The sequence below is a fragment of the Rhea americana genome, unplaced genomic scaffold (genome assembly GCF_003343005.1).
Source record: "Rhea americana isolate MKP2758 unplaced genomic scaffold, rheAme1 scaffold_9, whole genome shotgun sequence".
NCBI classification, from domain to species: domain Eukaryota; kingdom Metazoa; phylum Chordata; class Aves; order Rheiformes; family Rheidae; genus Rhea; species Rhea americana.
Window position 1 is genome coordinate 1,210,189 of NW_028187088.1, and position 20,769 is coordinate 1,230,957.

Below are 20,769 nucleotides of genomic sequence, written 5' to 3' on the forward strand. Positions count from 1 at the left end.
GGTATTTAACTCCTAAACATTAATTTTATTGTACTGTATGAGGAACAAATTAAATGAGAGTGTTATTTTTACTGGACATAGGAAATATTGTTCAGAAAACAGATGAACAGTAAATTCAGAAAATTTTCATTTTATTAGGATTGGTTTGTTCACTTTACACATTTTTGTTGATTTTAAAAGGTAATTAGATATTTCATCAATAACTTTCTATGCCTGATTTTATTTAGAACATTTCCAGCAGCAATGAGCTGATATGCAAGAAACATACAATGTACCTATTGTATATTCACATTTTTCCCCTTAATTGGATATGGTTGAAATAGTGATTAAAGTGCTTTCAAAAAAACCCCATGTTGATGACATCTGACTGGGAACACAATATGATTTGTTACAACAAATTATCCACAGGGGWGAGGAGGAATGGGCAAAGAAAAACAGTTCTTGTTTCTAAAATTTGGCATAATTCCATAAAAATAACATAGGTATCAGCAAATAAAAGGCTACCAAGAAGTAGAAGCTTTCCTGATAATTTTTGAATAATTTAGAAAATATATTTGGAACAAATCCCCTTCCAGAACATTTTGAAATACAGTATTAGTAACTATTGTTTCCTGAAAAAAGAAACGAAATCCTAAAAATTCCCATATAATTTAATTTCTTACGCATCTCAGTTTAGAGAACAAAATGTGTTGATCTTCATCCTCCAGACAAGAAGCTATCTGGAATTCAACAGCTTCAATCATACTGAAAATGTTGACACCAATATAAAATATCACTCTGCCACAAGTGACTAGTCAACATTTTATATCCTTTGTAAAGGGATCACTACATGTCTAAAGAAGCAATGGCATGCAGTTTTCCTGAGTAACTGTTAGTTAGCATCATTAATGGGGAGGATCTATCTTCGTTACAAAGTTTGGGTTATTCTGTGCTTTTTAGGGGAAAGATAATTGTAAATAGGATTGGAAATGTATAGCCTCAGAAGAAGCATGGGGAAGCATTCTATCTTGGAGCATTCTGCTCATATTTGTTGAATTTACTCTTAATCCGAGCTTATCCTCTTCCGTGTTTTCTGTAAATAGCTCTCCAGAAGCAGGTCCCTCTGTTTTCACAAATTTTTATTTCATTTTCTTTATTAGCTCTTATATAGGGGACAATCTTACCTTAATGTCCCACATCAAATCTAAATATAGGTGCATCCATAAAAAGATCACACTACCTACAACAGAAGAGTAGCCTCTCTGAGGTGGAACTCTGCAGCTTTTAGAGGGCACAACACAAAACTACTCTTCTTCCATCACTAACACTTTTTCATGCTTTGAAAGCACTTTGCAAATATTAGTTAGCTCTAAATAAATTCTAATTATTTTTAAGAGTGGCTTCAGCAGATCTGTATCATCTGGTGTGAAATCTGGCTTCAATGAAGTCAACAGCAACAGTTCCTCAAACCTCAGCAGAGCCAACATTTCACTTGCTACTGCTAAAATGCTGGGAGTCATGTATATTACCCAGGTAAAAGCTTCCACAACAAGTAGCACAAGTGGTGCTGAGCTAGTAAGACTGGTAGTAGCAAGTGACAGGGTTAAGGAACACTGGCTCACAAAAATTAGAAGGGTTAAATGACCTGAGCCACTCTGCATAGCCTAAGAGTAACAGAATTTCTGCTACAGTTTGGGAAATACGATAATCTGTCACTGGTTGGTTTCAATATCACTTAAAAAGGAGGGAGATCATCTGTTGGTAAAGCCCAAGTGGTTAATATACTGAGGATACTGGGGTTAATTCTTAACAACTGCACATGCTATAGGTCACTAACTTAGTTATCATCCTGCCTTGAAACATCATTTCTTTATAAAGAAATGGCTTGCACCAAAATTAGAATATTTAAATTTCAAATAGCACATGTGAATAGATAACCAGATATCTCGCAAACAGATAACAAGTATTTTTCTTGCTAATCATAGGCAATACAGTCACATCACATACTGCCAACTTAGTTTTCTAATATGGGAAAAATGCTTTCATTGTAAATAATAATATTAAAAATTTTACATAACCATACAATTTTATCTAGGTATGGAGGTCAAAAATCAACTGGAATCATAGATCAGGAGTCTTTTTTCAAACAGAAATATAATCCTAATAGAAGTTCCTCCCTTTCTCTCTGCCAACTTTACCACTACACAATATGCCGTAGGGAAAAAAAAGGGGAAGTGTCAACTTGTGTAAATTGTCCCTTATGTAATGCAAACCATCTGTTTGAAAAAAACAAAACAAAACAAAATGAAAACCCAAGCCACTCCCAAACATGATCTGCTATGGAGAAAAAGAAAGAAGAGGAAATCCACTACACTGAACTGGAAGTCAGAGACCATGATCTGCCATGTAACCATGAGGAAAATATTTACCCCTGTATTTTCTGTATTTATGCAATTTCACAGACTATTTTGCAAAGTGTAACCGAATAATCTGCTGTGCACATAATAGAGATTGATATTGTTGTATTTTCATTACCGTTTTAGCTTTCTAGAATATTTCTAATCAGATAGGAATTGAAGTTCCTATCAAACTTCTCTTTTCAACAAGGTGTAAGTGTATCTCTTACACCAAGATGCCACCACTGGTCAGAAAGTTTCTGAGCCCCTGACCACTGGAATCTGGCAAAGTATATAGGGACAAAAAATCGATATACTTTTTCCCTGTTCTTCTATTCTTCTTCAGCTATCTGCTAAGAGAAGCATCTACACGGGCAACTGCTAAGACTTGTGATGACTACTCTTATGTTATCTACAGTTAAATCTTCAAAAGAAGAAATATGTGTAGAGAAAATAGTACTCCTCCCTTCCACAGTCTTTCTCTGGAGGAATTACTATTCCATTGKAAAGTACTAGCTGAGGAATCCTACCACATACACACTCTGATATTGCTGAGAGACAGACATCTGTTGCTCTGGGATGGACAGTTGAACCAGAAAGCATTAAATAATTTAGTTTAGTTTCACTGGTGAAGCTGAATGAAACAAAAATAGCAGCGTAACTAGGTATTCATCCTTTCTCTCTTTCACTGACCTCGAGGCTTGATCACACATTCTCTTCCAGCTGCAGCTGTGCTGGCTGAGGAGGCCACCATCTCCACTCACAGCCCCCTGCCAAAGGTTACCACTGTGACCAAGCTGCTTGTTTAATCACTCCCCAACATGTTTCCATTAGAATGAGCCAACTTAGCTTAAACAGTTTAAACAGAAGGTCTTTGCTATCCCATTTTGGACAGAAACAAGGGATGGAAGGCTCAACCAAGAAGCTTGGCCAATATGTCAGAAGTTAGAGGCACACTGAGAAGCAACTGGGGGCAGTTATCTCTTCAGCTACTTGGCCTGAAGGCAGAAGAAGGCAGGTAATACAGCCATAAGGTCTTACCAGTAGCACAAGTGATGATACATTTGGAGTGCATTGGACAGCATGCTTCTTAATTTGAGAAATGTTTTTGGAGATCTGATTTTTCAAAGATGTAGGGCACAAAACAGGGGCCCTCTGAAGGTGTCTCCAGCTGGCTGTCCATAATCAAGGTTCTCAACGTCATTAACTAGTTACGAAAATGTAGGTTATTTACCATGACAACTTCCCTTTCTTTCTCCCTCCAGATTTTCAAATCCTCTCTTTATTGAGAAATAGCATATGAAAAATTCCATTGTGTGCTTCATAATTATYTGTGACAGGAATTGAATTGTCTCATGGAGATTTTTGTTGTTTCTATGTGCAGGTTCCTAATGCTAGTAAATAACAGAATTATCACTAGGAAAGTCTATGGATCAGCCATACCAAGTAATTCTGAAAATCTATCAGTCCAGGAAAAAGGGTAGATTTTCCAAACAGATCTGAAAGGTGTAGAAAGTGGGGTTCCACTTTCACAAGGCASATAAACCAAATTTAAAACATACAATTGTAATCAGTTAACAATGTAGTGGTGGGATCTTCAGAAGTTCATTGGCAGGCCTGCTTCCAAAAAGTGAACTCTCTGAGAATTAGCCACTTAACATGCTGAGAGGCTGAGTAAATTAATCTGCTATGAGGTCTCTGATGCAGTGCTACATTTGTACCCATTTTAGCTCTGTTCAAGCTAGTGTAGGGGACTGTCCTGAAGTTTAGAGTACAAACGTTCACTAAATATCCTTCAGACATAGGTCTTAGTGTTCTTGTCACTTTTTAAATGGAGATTTAGTCTCCGAAAACATTCAGGTGCTTTATAAAATTTTATCCAAATCTTTTTCTTTTATCATCTACCATGTCTTTGCWAAGAGGCCTGACAAACAGGAGGGCAGGCATAAAAGTGGGAGAAATGTGTTTTAATGACCTGTCAAAACATTACTTGATGTGAGTTTGTCATAGTTTTAAGGCAGCTACTTTTTTCACTGCTACAAGCTTTCTAGGTGTACTTAAACCCATATATGCTTCACTGTGAGTGAAGAGAAAAAGTCCTTTGGACTACTTATCACTTCCCCTCAGCTTCTCAGTCAAACTCAATCAAACATGCCAGGGAATCACCAAACACAGAGCTGTCTTTTTCCACTGGCTTCAGCTCAGTCATAGACCCTGGCATGCTGTTAATTCCAAGTCTTACTGCCAGGAGCAGCAGCAGCAGCAACTTTGCTCTTTTTCTCTTTTTCATTTTCAAGGTTACTAAAATATGTGATGTCATGTGTACTTCATGGATGTGAGGTACTATAGGACCGCCTTAGATTTAATGTACTTGCAGTAAAAAGAAGGAAAAACCAACCTCAACTCTTTCTATTTAAATCAGACTGCATTAACATGGAACTAATTTAATCTGCCAGATATGTCTAATAGGGTGCTTTCCTGACCTTTTCCAGGCCTACAGTTTTGGTAGCGTTCATATTCAATGTGGCTTTCAGTTAAGCATTCTGTAATATGAATCACTACTTCTCCCATCTGAGAAAGAATGAGTGTGAAATCACTGGAAGAACTGAATGAGCTATGCTTTGGCACTGCAGCTGCAGTGGGAGGTGAAGTATTTTGAACAGTAATTTTCAGTAGTGATCCCCGTCTGTAAAGTATTAGGAAAAGGCATCAGTGGCCAAAGGAACTCAAGTTCTCAGTCTAGTACTGTATCTACCATGTTACAGAAACCGAAAGAAATCTCAACTTGTGGGCTAAGCCAGTTTAACAAAAGGAATCTTTTTACATTCTAATTTTATAAAACTGCTGTAGAAGCAAGCACTGAATAACTCAAAATAATGGATGAATTCATGAGTTAGTCAATGATACAGATGGATACATTGACATGGACATAATAAAGCTAAACAGACATACTAGAGACAGAATGGTAGAACAAGCAAGTCCTAGATAACTCAGTAGGAAACCGATGTCAGAGGAAATAGATAAGCAAAAACGCATGAAAACCAAGTCTACGAAATTCATGCTGATGCTGAATCTATTCACTGAAGTATAGTTCCTTGATTAATTTTTAACTTGTATTTATTGGCATCTTCTTGACAGGAACATGAGATCCTACAGAAGACTTAAATAAAATCCCCCCAAAATCTGGAGAATGTAGAGAACAATAGAAATCTTTCAAAGATGAAAAAAGCAGATGCTGTATTTTTTAGTCTTAGGCTCTCATAAATATACTCATGGTCTATGTTAGTCCATCAAACTGAAAGGCATAAGCTATCTTTGATCTCTATGCAGAACCCCCATTGAGACTAATGTGAGCTCTGTGTGAAGAAAGGGACTACTATAGACCCTGAGTTCACAAAGAGTAAGCAGGGTGCTTCAGGAAAAAACATATTTTCTATTAACAGTGTTGAAATTCATTGGAAAGTTTCAAATAGCTTCTCTTCAGATAAGTATGTGTGGTCATGAGCATGTTCACCTGTCAGAAAGACCTATCAGAAAGAAGGTGCAGAAACCTACTTGTCATCTGGTATGTTTTGCTGTTGCATCGATACATATACTTTTTGTCACTCTGAGAACCCCTTCTCATAYGATCCTGACTAATTCTGTATTTTAATGTCATCTGTGCAAGTTAGTGATCTTGTCCATCGGGCTAAACGAGGTGATATTTTTATACAGACTGGCATGAAATTCTGCCCTATACCCACTTCCAGCTAAAAAAGTCTACAGGACTTACTGCATCCCGCTTTGTAGCTGAAACCAGGAGGAAGAAGGAATCCTTGCTGAGCAGCTGCTGCTAGGGTTCGTTGGTCTGGAGGGAATACGGGAATCATTAATGGAGGCAGCTGACCCTGGACCTGCTGAACAGGAGAGGGAAAATCAAACGTGGAATTTTTTCTGGGGAAAATGTCTGCTTACACGCTTTCTCTTGCTTCTAATCTGAGAGGTCAGGTCTGAATATGCTCCTCCATAATGGGGTGTTCCAGTAGCATCAACTATTCAGCCTCATCTTAATTATCACAGCACTTCATATGAATTACATTAATCCAAAATAAATCAAAAGATTCCACTAACGCATACCAATTAATTAGTGTCCCCTYCCCCAGCCCCCCAGTCCATAATGCCTCAGTTCTCTTTGGCTTTTTCTGTGGTTGTTTTCCTATTTTACTGTATTGCGTAACAATATTGCTAGATTTCAGTCTCAAGTGGTAACTTTCACCCTGACTAAGTCCAAACACATACCCAAAGATYCATCCACAAAGAAGTAAGAATATGTGCATATTTAATGTACAGCATATGCACAGCCCGTACTATCTTGCTGCCCATACACATGCACATATCYATACATGTGAAAAGATGAAGTTTCTGAGATGGTAAAAAATAAAGCCGAGATACTTGTTCACGACTAAAATACAGCTATATCTAAGTGCTAGCTGTTCAACTTTGCACAGCAACTGTACACAACAGTTTAAGTCAGGAAATGGAAAATATATTGTAAGTGAATACTGCAGGGGACTTAAGACATGCAGATATTAGTCATCTAAACTGGAAGTTGGCCATGGCACTACAGTTAATACTATTGCTTTTACCAAGTTTTGTCAGAGTTATTGATTTCTACAAATGGACATCATCTTTGTATTTCATACAGAACAGAAATGAATAGTTTGCTAGCTTAAACTGTTAAATGGCTGGTCTTAACTTAAAAAAATTGCACTAACAAATAAAACTGTTTCTTAGGAGATCAGTCAGTGAAGGGAGAATGACTCATGTTTTTAAGAGAGGTCATCAAGATTTGTAAAGGCTCTGTAAAGCCAAGGCGCTAGAGATTTAGATACATTATCACAGATTAAAATTTGGTTTGTGGTCTGTAGCCTTAAGAAACATGGGGAATCTGGTTGTTGCTAGACTAGCTCCTTTAGCCAGAGGCATGAGACGATGTTACTCCCCTTGTTATTGCTCTATAGTAGAGCTGGCAAAGGAGAACATGTCAGCTCCTAGGCTGCCATAGTTCAGAGTACAGCATTTTAACTTAATTTTGTTTTAACCTAATCCTGAAGATCCAGGAGATTTCTCAGTTCACCTAACACTTAAGGGGCAGAAGAGTGATATGAAATTTGGGAAGGTAACTCCTAATTTATGCCAAGACCTGTCAACACCTATGTGTGTGCTGACTGCACCTTTAGAGTCTGAAACAATTTGCAAGGATGGAGTTCAAGAGCGCTGATGATGGAAATTCTTGTAGTGGGAGATTAAGACTCGGACTGAAGCTAGAGTAGGTGTTGCTTCACTCACTGAACTAACTTGATCCATTTTTTGTTAATTGAGTATTCTCCTTTGTATTCTGATCCTGTTAATTAGAAGACATATGTGATTTAAGTGGATTGCAGGAGAAAAAGAAACCACATAAAATGTGATTTCTTTGCTGTCCCCACTCAGTCACCCAGAAATTGTCCGATGTTTGCCTTTTGCTCATTGTTTTTGTTGTTTTGTGGGGTTTTTTTTAAGACAAAGGTAAAGTAACTATATTCTTTTAGAACAAAAATGAACAGCCGTGTGGAATTTTTGCATAGTACTCTTCTTCGGCAAAAAGCCACAGAACTTTTTTTTAAATGGTTTCCAAGGATGAAAGTGACTTTGCCAAGCAAAGAAGCTTCAAAACAGGACTCAAAAACACTAATAGAAAGACAGATGGTTCTACTAAGAGCTTTGCTGCCAAAAAAAATGTTAAAAAAAAGTGAAAAAAATGGAGTGATGTTATTGAAGCTGACTGCAAAGTTCTCTGATGACTGCAAATACTCTTGTCCCACTGCAAGTGTTAACTCTGCCTCCAGGGCTAATATAACTAAAGCACCACACACACACAAATTGTCATTGCCAAGCCCACAATGTAGCACAAGTCTGCACTTGATTCCAAGTGACTGCCAAATACACGAGCAAAACACTGCACTGAAAAATTCCCATTTAGGAAAACATTTATCAGGAAAATGCCCTTTCTTCTTAAAGCATTTTCTTTTTTCAAATCACTGCTCCTCTTTTCTTCTCCAAGGGGCCTTTAGACCCACTGATTTCAAATGACACAACCCTTGTTGTGTTAAGGAGGTAAGAACTATAGAGTGATGAGGATGGTTTGCATGGATACAGAAATAACGTAGTCAAAACAATGTGATTTTCATTCCAGCTTGGAGTATATGTAGCACCACTCAAACAGCTACACTTCATTGTCTCTCAAATACAAATACGTTCAAATATTATTTTATTTTAATCAGATTACCTGACACAATTCAATATAAATTATGGACTCTTCATTTTTATAGCTCATTTAACTACTACGTTTTAACTTTTGTTATGCTTATTATTATTACCTAGAATTGCTAGGATACAACTGTTTCAAGTGGTATGGAATTCAGGCCCCTTCTTTTCTGAATTTTACACAGAGGGTATTTTCCTCCTTTTTTCTTCCTTTTTAATGCTAGTATTATGTCATTTGCATCTCACTCAAATGGTTTTTGTTACATAGTTTACATTCCTTCCAAAGTTTTCTTGAGGATAACTTCTTGGTACCACATTTATAATTTGAATGTAACAGACTCTAAATCAGAACTACTTTCAGGCCTTTCAATTTGTTCTGCTACTGGACATAAGTAAAAAAAATCCAAATACACAGGTAACAACATAAAAATATATATAAGCTGCCATGAATCTTCACTTGCCAGTCTCTCCACACGATCACATACTGTCAGTTGTAAGTTCTTAAAGGTAGAGACTGTATTTTAAATCCTGACAAAAATCCCAACAAAAATCCCATTGAATTTAATGGGCTATAATTTTGTGTAATTTCTTGTAACTTTATGGCATTAGCGTGGATGATATCAATTCAATCTTCCAAAGGCCTGTTATTGTCACTATACGCATTTTTATTACAATGGCAATGGATCACACAGTTCCCTGATCTGTCTTTTAATTTGAATGCCATCACTTCATATCAGATTAACCAGAAGTACTATTGTACTACCTGACAAACTGTAGAGACACGTCATGCACATGAAAAAGGGATATGACATATATAAAATAACAAAGAAATGAATACAATGAAATGAGAGCCATAATATTACACATTATCGATTCACTAGTCAGGGAAATAACACCTTCCTTCACACATTTTTGACAAATATTTTGAGGGAAAAAGGAAGTCTGTGCTGCAATGAAGGAAGTAAAAACATACCACTTGATCTTTAGTTTATTAGAAAAAGTCCCCCTAAGGAAATGGATTAAACAAGAGTTCAAAGAAGCCAAGAAAGTAATGGTTCTCTAATTCATAATGAGGACACTAAGTCATCTTCTGCAGCAGCATTGCATTTCAGCAGCAGGAGACACTGCAACACAGTTCACCTGGAGCCCAAATCAAAATCAGGAACCCTTCAAACTTGCCACTGAAAATACACAAAGAAGGGGACTAGATCTAAAGAATGTATCAATGAATTAGATAATATCAGCACATGGAAAGGTACTAAATATTGTATCTACTGTCCAAGGGGGAAGTTGAGGCAACCACATATGTCCAACAAAGACTTTCAATTTTGGGACATGCCTCTCTTTACATTTATTTGGTTCAGGGCATTTGAAAATACAGCTTTAAATGACTTATCCTTGTCAAAAGAAATTTGTTATAAAACTTGAAACTGATTCAAGCTGTTGAAGACCATGCCAGTATCTTCACAAATCTGTACATATCCTTTACTACATGGTCATAACAAATAAAATCACATAAAAAAGTGCATTTAATGTAGCAGCTAAATTCTCAGCATGCCTAGCTTCATTATAATTGTAGTACTCCTGCCTAAATTTTGGTTTCCAATCTACATTTAGGAAGGTAGTATAGTTACCACTGCTACCTAAGCAGTAAGCAGTATGTTTTTACCAGTTACCCCAACTGTTTGTTACTAGCTCCTGTGATAACTTATATAAATTTAGATTGCAAACACTTAAGAATTACAGTTCTGCTCTATTTTCTGCAAAATGTTATTTGCACTTTGGGTCACTTTATAAATAGTTACAAATATGACATAGTTTATGGAAACATTTAAGGTTGCAGAGTTAAGTATTCAAGGCTTAGGAAATATCAGGATCAGGATGGCATGTACAACCTTATTTTGGCCCTTTATGCACATGTATACAGACTCAGTGGTTAATTAAGTGGTTAATAAGTTTTCAATTTTTGCCCTTACATGACTCTTGCTTAATCCAGTAGGCTCATAATATTTTTCAAGTAGTATAAACCCATACTTTCAACAAATTTAGCCCTCTAACATAGACAGCTGATATTAGTTTTATGTATTTTATCCTTATATACTTACAGCAATGTCATTTTCATAGTTGCTCATTACATGTTTATTGGCATACACTTTTTGCGTAAGTTTTCTTCTCTCTAAAGTAAATATTTTAATACATTTCTTTGCATCCATATGTAACACTTTACACTGTGGGGTGAATACTGATCTTCCACCTACCTCTAGTTCTTTAGAAGCAATTCTTTCCATTTCAGTGAGACAAGTCACACAGCAATGTATTACTCAGTGTGCATAAGAATGGCAGATAAAAGCAAGACTCTTTCTTACAAGCTGACAAAACTCTTAGCAGTAGTTTACCCTTTCATTCTCGAGCTATATAGAAGATGCCCTTCAGGAGCTGTATGAAAATCTTCATTTAAATGGACTCTTACATGGTTCCTTTATGCAGAAGTGTGGCTAATTTTTATTTTCATTTGAGTTATTCTCAGCTGCCTCAAAGAAGTTCGGATTTTACATTTTTAGAACAGTGGATGTGCTTAAATGGTTCTTTTAACTTCAAACTGTTGTATGAACATCATCTTGCCCACTACTTGTTTAGAAGTTAAGTATCTCTTCTAGCGTACATAAAAGAAAGCAATGCACATTTATCATGCAATGACATAAATATGTCCTTCAAAAACAACGTTTAATTGCATTAGCCCCCCCCTCTTCCAGAAACACTTGGCTCATGGTGCTGCACACTACGCTGAAGGACTGCATTCTTTAATTAGCATATGTGTTGGCCATCTCTTTCTCCCTCTGTCACACCCCCCCACATCTATCTTAAGAGAAATAAAAATATATGTCCTCATATAACTACAATCTGCTATTTTCTGTTCCAGTGACGTTTAAAATAAGAAAAGAAAATGTTCTCCTCATTCTTTTCTCTGTGTCAGTTCCTTAAATCTACAGCATGTGTCCTAGATCTATATGTCATGGACATTTGCATATCTGTGTAATGCAATGATCATTCTCCTGGAAGGTCTGGGGTGGCTTCTTTATGGGGTGCACAGTGGATACCTAAGAAGCAAACACAAAAGGACAGGAGACGCAGGAGAAGGGAGCTGCTGGGCAAGCTACTGGGGAGGCAGAGCGACGCAGATTCTGCCCCATGCTCCCTAGGCTCTGAAGATCCTAATACTTTGCCCGTACTACTGAGGGGCAGCTCACACCTCTGCTAGAAATAGTGGTACAGTGGATCCCTGAGAAAGGATTTTGTGAAGGCTTTTTCTTCCTATGTGCTAACCCAAAAAAATTCTGTAGTGGATGACCTGGCCCTAGATACTAGCCTTTACTGCACCAGAAACTTACACAGTGTATACCAGTATTTATTAAAATTCATCCTTTCTAAATACTCCAGTTCATTCAATAGTAGCACCTCACTGTTCACAATTGTTTGCATGCAGTGCTACTGATCTTAGAAAAATATGCTTTCATACTGGCAACCTTTGAAGAAGAATAAATAAGGCCATTTAGAGAGAGAGAGGAAAAAAAATAACCCTTCTATTTCAATTCCACTAGCACAGGAGAGCTTTTTTTGGAGTGATAGTGAGGAAAAAAGTATTAGCTTGCTAGAATGTGGAGACAATCCTTAACAGGTAATAACGGACATATATGTGCCCTGGCTCACAAAAAGCACAAGAAACATGTTTCCATGAAAAATGAAAAGAATCTCAAAGAATTACATAAAAGTTTTTCATTTTAAAAAAAGCAAGCATGCTCCAGGTAGAAATTTTCTGTCTTTGCTCAGTCCTGCAAGAGAATCCAGGTGTCAGTCCCAGCACCTATCTCAAGCTCATCTCATCATAAGGACTTTAAATACTACTGAACAGACGTGTGCTTAGCCTTTTTAACTAAAGYGCATTTTGCCAAATAGTAAAACAGTAGCTGTTTATATGTCAATAACTTGCTTCCAGAGGTTCCCATCCTCCACTTCATACTACAGAACAGGATGAGCCGGGATAAAACAAACATGGTGAGAAACAAACACCTTCAGTAGCACTTTGAAGGACAGAAACCAAAAGGACTGTTCGCATTAATGAACATCTCTTGAGTACTTCCGATGGGAAAAGCAATATTATTTATTCATTTATGTAACTAAAATAAAGAACTGTGGTGCACTTCTTTTATATTTGATTTGTATACAGAAAGCAAACAGTGGAAGAAAAAGCAGTAAGATGATTTTCTCCCATTTCAGATGATGATAACAGAGAGTATTCCTGCTCATGCCACTTAGCATGGAAGTTATCTACAGGGCAACTCTGCCACAGAGACATTTAAAGGCACTGGCTTAATTGAAAAATTAGAGTAGGGAGGCCACTGAAATAAAAAGAGCCTAAACYGGAATTCATTCCAATATACAGTCTTTCAAGTCTAAAGCCTATGACTTCAGGCAGAAATGGCTACTCCAGATTACGCATCTCCCCCATGGGTAGGGTGCTCAGGTTAAAAGAAAAAGGACTTTAGGGGCAAACTACTATAATTCATGTAACAGCTACAGTGGAAGACTGAAGTGCACTTTCAGAAGAGCCCTTTCTAATCAAAGGCGGTCACAGCTCAGGAGCAAGACTCAATTTGCTTTTTCTTCTTTGTAGAGGAAAAAGATCCATTGTTTGGCTGATTGAGTAATTTGTTGCATGAAGTGGAAAAAGTTAGTGGGGGACATAAAATAGGCCTTTGAGGTATGATCACAAGTRTTTAGGCCAAACTGACTTACTTCACCTTTTTTAAAATTCATACAAATACTACATTTCTTATGCCCTAGCTTCCAAGCACCTAGTCACCTTGTTTACATTGCAGTACCCTTCCCAGAAGGATAAGCTAGGACTATAAAGATGCCACAAGCTCAGGACTGTCATAACTGCTGACTTATATGGTATTTTGCCCCCTTTTTGCACATTTGCTGGCTTATAGCAACTTGCTCCCAAATGTAACTGTAACTGTGTGGCAAGAATTAACGTGCAAAGTCACCTCCTTCCAAGTGGGAAATCTATGATCTTACATTAATAACCAATTCTACCTCACAGCATATGATGGAACATACAGTACCCAGATGCTTCTTTAATGCTTTGCCCAATGAGCTCTGGACCAGTGCTGATTGCTCTAGCAGTAAGCTATTCAATGAAACATTTGTCAGCGAGAAGAAAACAGGTGTGAGATTTCCTGATGTGTTTTAAAAGACAGCATGTAGGATAATTTTCTTGAGTTGCAAATGTAGACTCTGTTCTACAGTTAGYTGCTCTATTACATATTGTTTCAATTATTCAAATTATAATGAACTTCATATTTTTTTGTGAACAGGCTATAAAAAATCAGAGACAAAAATAAGTATATCTGCCTTTCCCCTGTTCATACTAGCATTCCAGAAGATACTCGTATAGTTCTTCTTTTCGATATGCTACATTCTGTTAAAAGAGACTGAAGTAGCTGTTTGTTCCAAGCATATGGTAACCCAGCTCTTTTTCTTTCCAAAGAAACTTCTTTGGAATAGCCTGGGCTTGTATTTGACCAGGTCAAAATCATTTGCTCAACAGTATCATGGACTGTTGTCAAAAGAGCCCCGGGAAGAAGGTCCAATACTAATTTCTGATGCAGAGTAAGCAGGGAGGAGCACACAGGATAGTTTGTGCCTGCTCTGTGCTCAACAGTGGCTGTTTCTTTTTTTCAGGCTGTTAGAAATGGAGKGACAGGTCTAACAGTCAAAAGAGGTACACAGAATCTAGAGGGTTTTTCCTGTCCCAGTACAGTTATTTTAATGTATACAAGGTTGACTTTGCAAATCTTGACATTATTAATCAATGGGTACATTGTGAGAACAAGCATGAATGGGAAGCAAGGCTCAGCATTGGTGTGAGATGTAGAGGAAGGGGAAGCATCCAAAACTAATTTTGCAGGAACTGCTCTGGCGTTGCAAGTCCATGGGTTCAGGTAAGGAAATGAGTTGTACTACTACACTCCATCACAGGCAGCAAGTCTATCTTCCTTTTGACATTTTTTTTGTCAATTTTGACAAATTCTGGTAGCTAGAAGAATTCTCATCCTGCTTTGGATGCTGCTTTGTCTACAGCCCTTTTGAGGCGCCTTGGGGCACATCCTGACACCAAAACTATTGCTATCAATGTTCTCATGCAAACGATGAAGGTAGGACGATGTTCATCACTGCGTTCTCTAAAACACGTGGCTATAAACCTGTCCAAAATGCTGTTTTCAGATTGGGAATGAAGCTTAAGTAAAGAAATACGTTTATTCCAATTGTGGCTCTTACTCCTATGTAGACCAAAGTAATGCAGCTTTTGGGCGTGAGCCTACTGATTACAATGAGCCCCTTCATTTACGTATGGCTAAGTGTGGGTGTATGCTCTTGTGGAATCAGGGGCAGAATTATATTTAATATTTATACTACAAAATTTAAATTTTGCTTAATGTATTCCTCTCAAATGATCAAATAATGGACTGCAAGAGTAATATTAAGCAGGACTAACCAGTATTTTTCATCATACAAAGTTATTCAGAGACATCTGTGTTATGACCAGTTACTCCTCCTTTCCCTTTATCTCTTGTTGATTTTTCCATATCTGCATACTAAAATCCCAGTAAATAATCATTTTGATGTATAAGTTGCAGTAATATTTTTGCTGTCTATTGTTCCAAAAAATGATTTTTTTTAACTTCCAAAACAAGGAGACCAGTGCTAATACGGAAGCCACCAGATTTAAAACCATGTATAGACAAAGACAAGTGCTATGACAGCATTTTTGACACAAAGGTATAGTCCAGTGTTGAATTTCGAATTCATGAATAGATCAATATCTACAGCCTAAACCACTTACTAGTGAACTTCCTTCATTAAGRGGTATCTGATTTTATTAACAATGCTGAGGCACTCCCAGATCAAGAGCAGTAATCAGCCCATGGTTTGAACACTGCTTAATGAAATGAGGGACTATGAAGTAAATGAGGAAGAAATATGAAGTAAGTGGGTAGGTTGTGGTGCTTAAAAGGAAAGGAAAAGATCTGAGCAGCTAGCTCATTCCTCATCCCAGTGTTCCTTCTTCCCCATTATGGTAGGCTTAGGGAGTAAAGGGAAGTGATAGCTCTCCAAAATTTTCCTCTATTCCTGGACTGATGCCTCCCTCCTAAYGCTCTTGCACTGCAGTGTTGCCACAATCTGGTCCTCTATCTCAACTCTTCCACTGTCACTCACTATGAGTCATGTAYGGCACATTGCTTGTAATGATACTACACATAATTATAGTAAAATATCTAAATCTGATCAAATAATATGAAAAAWTTCTATTTTCATAGCCCTTACTGGAGAAATCTTACTTACTCAGATTGGTTGACACAGAAGACAAGGAGCACGTTAAAACTCTGACTTACAATATTTATATTTATTGTTTTGGTTAGGGTTTTTTGTGCTAATTTCCTTAATATAATTTAAGGTAAAATCACTACAGAAGGAGAGAAAGGTATTCTTTGAGTCAAAATCCTAAGTTATCAAGATGTGTTTTGCACTCAGTATCTCTTTGACAAGCGGATTATCATTAATTAAAGCAAACACAACAATTCTAATGTGTAGGCGGTGGGCAAGAAATAGGGGTTATTTAATATCATGTAGTGGGCAGAAATTCAAAACCCATTCAGTTGCTGAATAGTGCAAYGGTATAAACAAACATGAAAGTCTTATCAAAGTCATTTACTTAAAATCATACCATCTAGAAAGAGAAAAAATTATATATCTATATATAGATATAGATATATATCTATCTATACACACACATATCTATACACGCACGCATACACACACACATATATATACAACGGACAGAGAAAACACATTATTTCTACACTAGAAGTCTGTACTTCCTCTTGATTTCTTTAAATGGAAGGCTTGAGGGATGTAATTAATAAAACAATATGCAGTCTAATACATTACAGGGAAAGAACCATTTTTTAGGACCTAACCAGTGTAGATTTTGGCAGAACTGGGTCTGCTCAGAAAATCTCAGACTTAAATCCACTGATTAAACCCTCTGAATGCCCCTCCTTTTTTGATTTTTAAAAAATATTTTAAAATCAGATACATGTTTTAATGTATGGCTGATTCGCAGTGACATCAGTTTTGGAGTGCTAGTTGCTACAATAAAACTAACTGTAATTCTTTCCTGAAGATAATATTTTRTTATTATTATTATTATTTTATATTGAGTTTTATCGCTTTCTACATGATCTGAAAAAAACCTGCACTTAAATATGATGGACAAATGGTGAGGAAAACTAAGACCAAATGTTGGTGGGAGCCTCTGTGGAAAACACATTTCTAGTGCTGGATAGCCTCTAATTACCGCCCAGGGAAATGCACAATAAAGACCTCTTTTCAATCTTTCAGCTGTTCATACTTGTTTCTAACTGTCCCCTTTGCCAGTGGAATTGTTCCTTAATAGAGTTTAGTTTCACCATTAACAGTTCGATTTTAAAAGTAAACAGATTCAAGTTGCAGAGGAAATACTATTTAAATATGTATGTAGCTTCCATTCATGTTCTTGTGCTGTTTTTTTCCCTCTTGATACCATAATCCTCCTCACACAAGGATGTTTCTAGGAAGTTTGTTTGGGAATTTTTTTTTTTTTTTTTTTTTTAATAGGACTGAAGACAGTCTCTCATTTTTGCCTACAATTTTGTGACAGCAATGCATGCAAAGCACAATTAACTGTAGATAACAGATGATGACAGAGTTTAGACATCTGATCATCCGATTTCTGTGTACAGTCAGGTAGCTAACCCAAATCCTGCAGCTTGTTACTGCATTGAATTTCAGGCACGAAAGTTTTGATTGTCCTAAACTTTTTTTTTTTTTTTTTGGCTGTCTCTTTCAGTTCTTTCTTGTCCTCTTCCTCCTCCTCTTTTAATAATAGAAATATGAGGAAAAACAACAAGGGGAGGTAAGCAAAAACTGTAAGTGCTTGTTTCTTTGACATTTCTAGATATGGACTGTGCAATGGAGAAGGAAATTATTTACCTAACAAGAACACCTATCATAAATCAATTTTTAATTTTACTGATGGATTACGGCAATCGGATAAACATTTGCTACCTGCCTCCCTTGTACACTGCTCTTTGAATTGGCTTGGACCAAAATTCAGTTAGGTGTGGGAGTCCAACCTACCTCACAGACAACTCAGACAGTATCCGATTGGTATGCAGCAGGCAAAAATATAATGRCATCCGCAAAGCCGAATACACTTACGATATATGAAGTGTAGGATTTCACAAAGGGGGAAAAAGTATAACATTATGAAAATGAATAATCTTGGATATTTTCTTCCCAATCTGAAGTAGTTCTTGAGTGTAAAATCATTTTTCTGGCTTGCCTGCCTTTAAATAGACACATACCATACTCCTTGTTCAAATTTTAAGCCACTATAGGTATTAGAGGACAATTTATATGTGAATTTACTTTTTTTTTTTTTTTTTTTTTGTGTGTGTGCCTGTGGTTTTGGTAAGTCTTCCAAACCTAATGACTGTTCTTTTGGCCAGCAACATAAATGCTGTAATCACACAATTATTGTGCTGGGAACAGTTTAATTCAGCATTTTGTTCTCAACCACAGAACAATTACTCAACAATTTTGGTTAACCATACTAGCTCACTGCCTGGAGAGGAAGCAGAATATTCACAAGATCTATTGTCCTACATAAAGGCAGTCAGTAGATTYTTATCTATTACAACTTTCCAGAAACACTTTGCTCTTTGGGGTACTTCTACATACTCCCAGTTAATGAAAATAAATTACTAGCAGCATACTTTTTGGCTTATTCATCTCTATCTGTTGAATGCTTTTAATTGTGCATTTGCATAGTAAAAGAAAAGGTGGATGGGATGTGTCTGGGAGAGAGGAATATAACAGAGCACTGCAAAAAGCTCTGAAAATACTAAAATAATGCTATTCGTCTACTCTCTTCTAAGCATAAACCATGGCCATTTAGAATTCATTTTAAAGTTTTGTTCCTAAACCATTCGCTTAAGTAATAAAAAATGGCATTTTTTTGAACAATTGATTTAATCCTACTATTTTTTTATTCTGAAACACTGTTGGACAGAAAGTACTCCTTTCGGAGTACTTCGGCACAATTTATGACAGAGAACAAAGTTTTCATCCACAGTGCAGTCTATGGGGCTGGATGTTTGGTGCAATTGAAAATCAGGGGCCTACTGCTCAGGCTCACGCACAGCAGCAATTTTATGTCATACTAGTATGGGACAGCCATAGTCCCTACATAAAGGYGGGAACTGATGAACCACTTGGCTCTGGTCATGTCACAAGACATGACGGCGCTTGATGCCCCAGAGCAGTACGGAAGAGAGAGCAGTCTTTACTCACTGGCTTCACTCACTCACTGAGATGCACAGATTTACTTGACACCTCTATTATTCTCGCCAAACAACTATACAAATTTTTTTCTGAAAGTGGGCATTTTTTTTTTAATTTGGGCACTAATACTTAATATGCTTTGTGTGGTAGATGTGATTCACAATAAAGTGAATGAAAGTTCTGACACATCAAGAAGAACAGATTTAAGTTCTTTATTTGTTTTTAACTAAGTGTCAGAATCTTTACATATTTTCTGCTCCAAATGTCACTTCTGGAAGCATTCTACCTAAGCAAATATAAATACAAATATTTTAATAATTTCTCCTCTCCTTTTGTTTTTGTTTTGTCTTGTCAGTCACTGAGAGTATGTTCACTCAGAGCTGTGAATCTGAAAAATGAAACTCTGGCAATGCTGCTGAACAAGTGAAATAAAACTTATCAAACAAAAATGACTCAATAAACTTGGTTTGATACTAACAGAGAGATCAAAAAGGAAAACAACGGTAATATGATGAAAACATAAAGTGATACTTGATTTTGTAAATGCCTTTGGCTTTTAAGCAGTATTCAGCTCAAAAAAGGGTCTTTGTAATAATAATTTCCTTAAGGACAAAATTTGACCTGTAGGAACTCTGGTTTGAGTCCCTGCTCTGCCAAAGTCAGTACAGAATGACTCCAATGGTACTTGGCAAAAATAACCAAATTAATAATAATAAWAAAAAAGTTTTWATTAAAAAAACTAAGGCAAGTGTGAAGCAGAAAATAGGCTTGAATGCCATCAGCAGCAAGATACAGGGCTCTGCTACTCCTTTTTTGCTCCACTTCTGACATGAACATTGTGTCTCATTCTGCATAAAGCCCAATTTCAGCAGATTTGGAGAGAGACCTTGTCCCCAACCTAATTTCAGATTATAAGGATTCTCTCCTGGTGTATCAGAGACACAACGCATACTGCATTAAGGAGAYTAAAGTCCAAGCCCAGTTCTTCTCATTCCTTGGGCAACTGCTCAAGCTTTCACTAGACTACTGAACAAAAAAGCAAGGACTACCGCTTCTTTGACTGTTAGGAAGAAAGCAGCTAGATTTTGTGATCCTATYGCTGTGCCTCAGGCACCACGCCTGGTAGTTGAGCCTTTCAGGTGATGCGAATGTCGCTCTGCCTTGCTTCTGGATCCTGACGAGCCTCAGGCAGGAACTAAGCATTTCAGTGTTTAGACTGCAGCAGTTAGAGCATGCACAGAAGAACTGCAGAAACAGTCAGATCAAATCAGTAGGTGCTATCCACTAAGTTTAGATGCCTCCAGAACTTCAGGCCACAAATTCAAACCAAAGCTCTTAGTGGCTCAGTCTATATTATGGCTGAACAGGATGTGCATGTGAACTTGGGAAGCTTTCTTGGGTCCTCCAATTTAGATGTTCCCAAAGGCTAAGTCCTTAAAAATCCTTTTTCCCTGATTTGACCCTAAGTCATCCAGGTAAGAGTTCTGCAGAGAATGACTTCACTAACCAACATCGCAACTACATTATAGATCCTAATACTGTTCTCTCATTCTCATCAGGCAAGAAAGTAAAAAGACAGTAGTGGTATGAAACAACATACTACTTGTGTATGTGCAGGGACATCATTAATGAAAAACAGCTGCATTTCTGCAGCCAAATA

General features: G+C 37.1%; 1 protein-coding gene across 19 annotated transcripts in view; it reads right to left on the reverse strand.

The window, feature by feature from the left end:
* Window positions 1-20,769, reverse strand: part of SOX5 (SRY-box transcription factor 5) — a 636,975-nt gene that overhangs the window by 95,645 nt on the left and 520,561 nt on the right. For 13 of the 19 annotated variants that reach the window (XM_085324081.1, XM_085324084.1, XM_085324083.1 and 10 more), the window contains one exon: window positions 6,148-6,271. In XM_085324081.1, the coding sequence (XP_085180207.1) occupies window positions 6,148-6,271 (124 nt within the window). The remainder of the gene's footprint in view (window positions 1-6,147; window positions 6,272-20,769) is intronic. The other 6 variants (XM_085324095.1, XM_085324094.1, XM_085324092.1 and 3 more) reach the window with 1 other exon arrangement.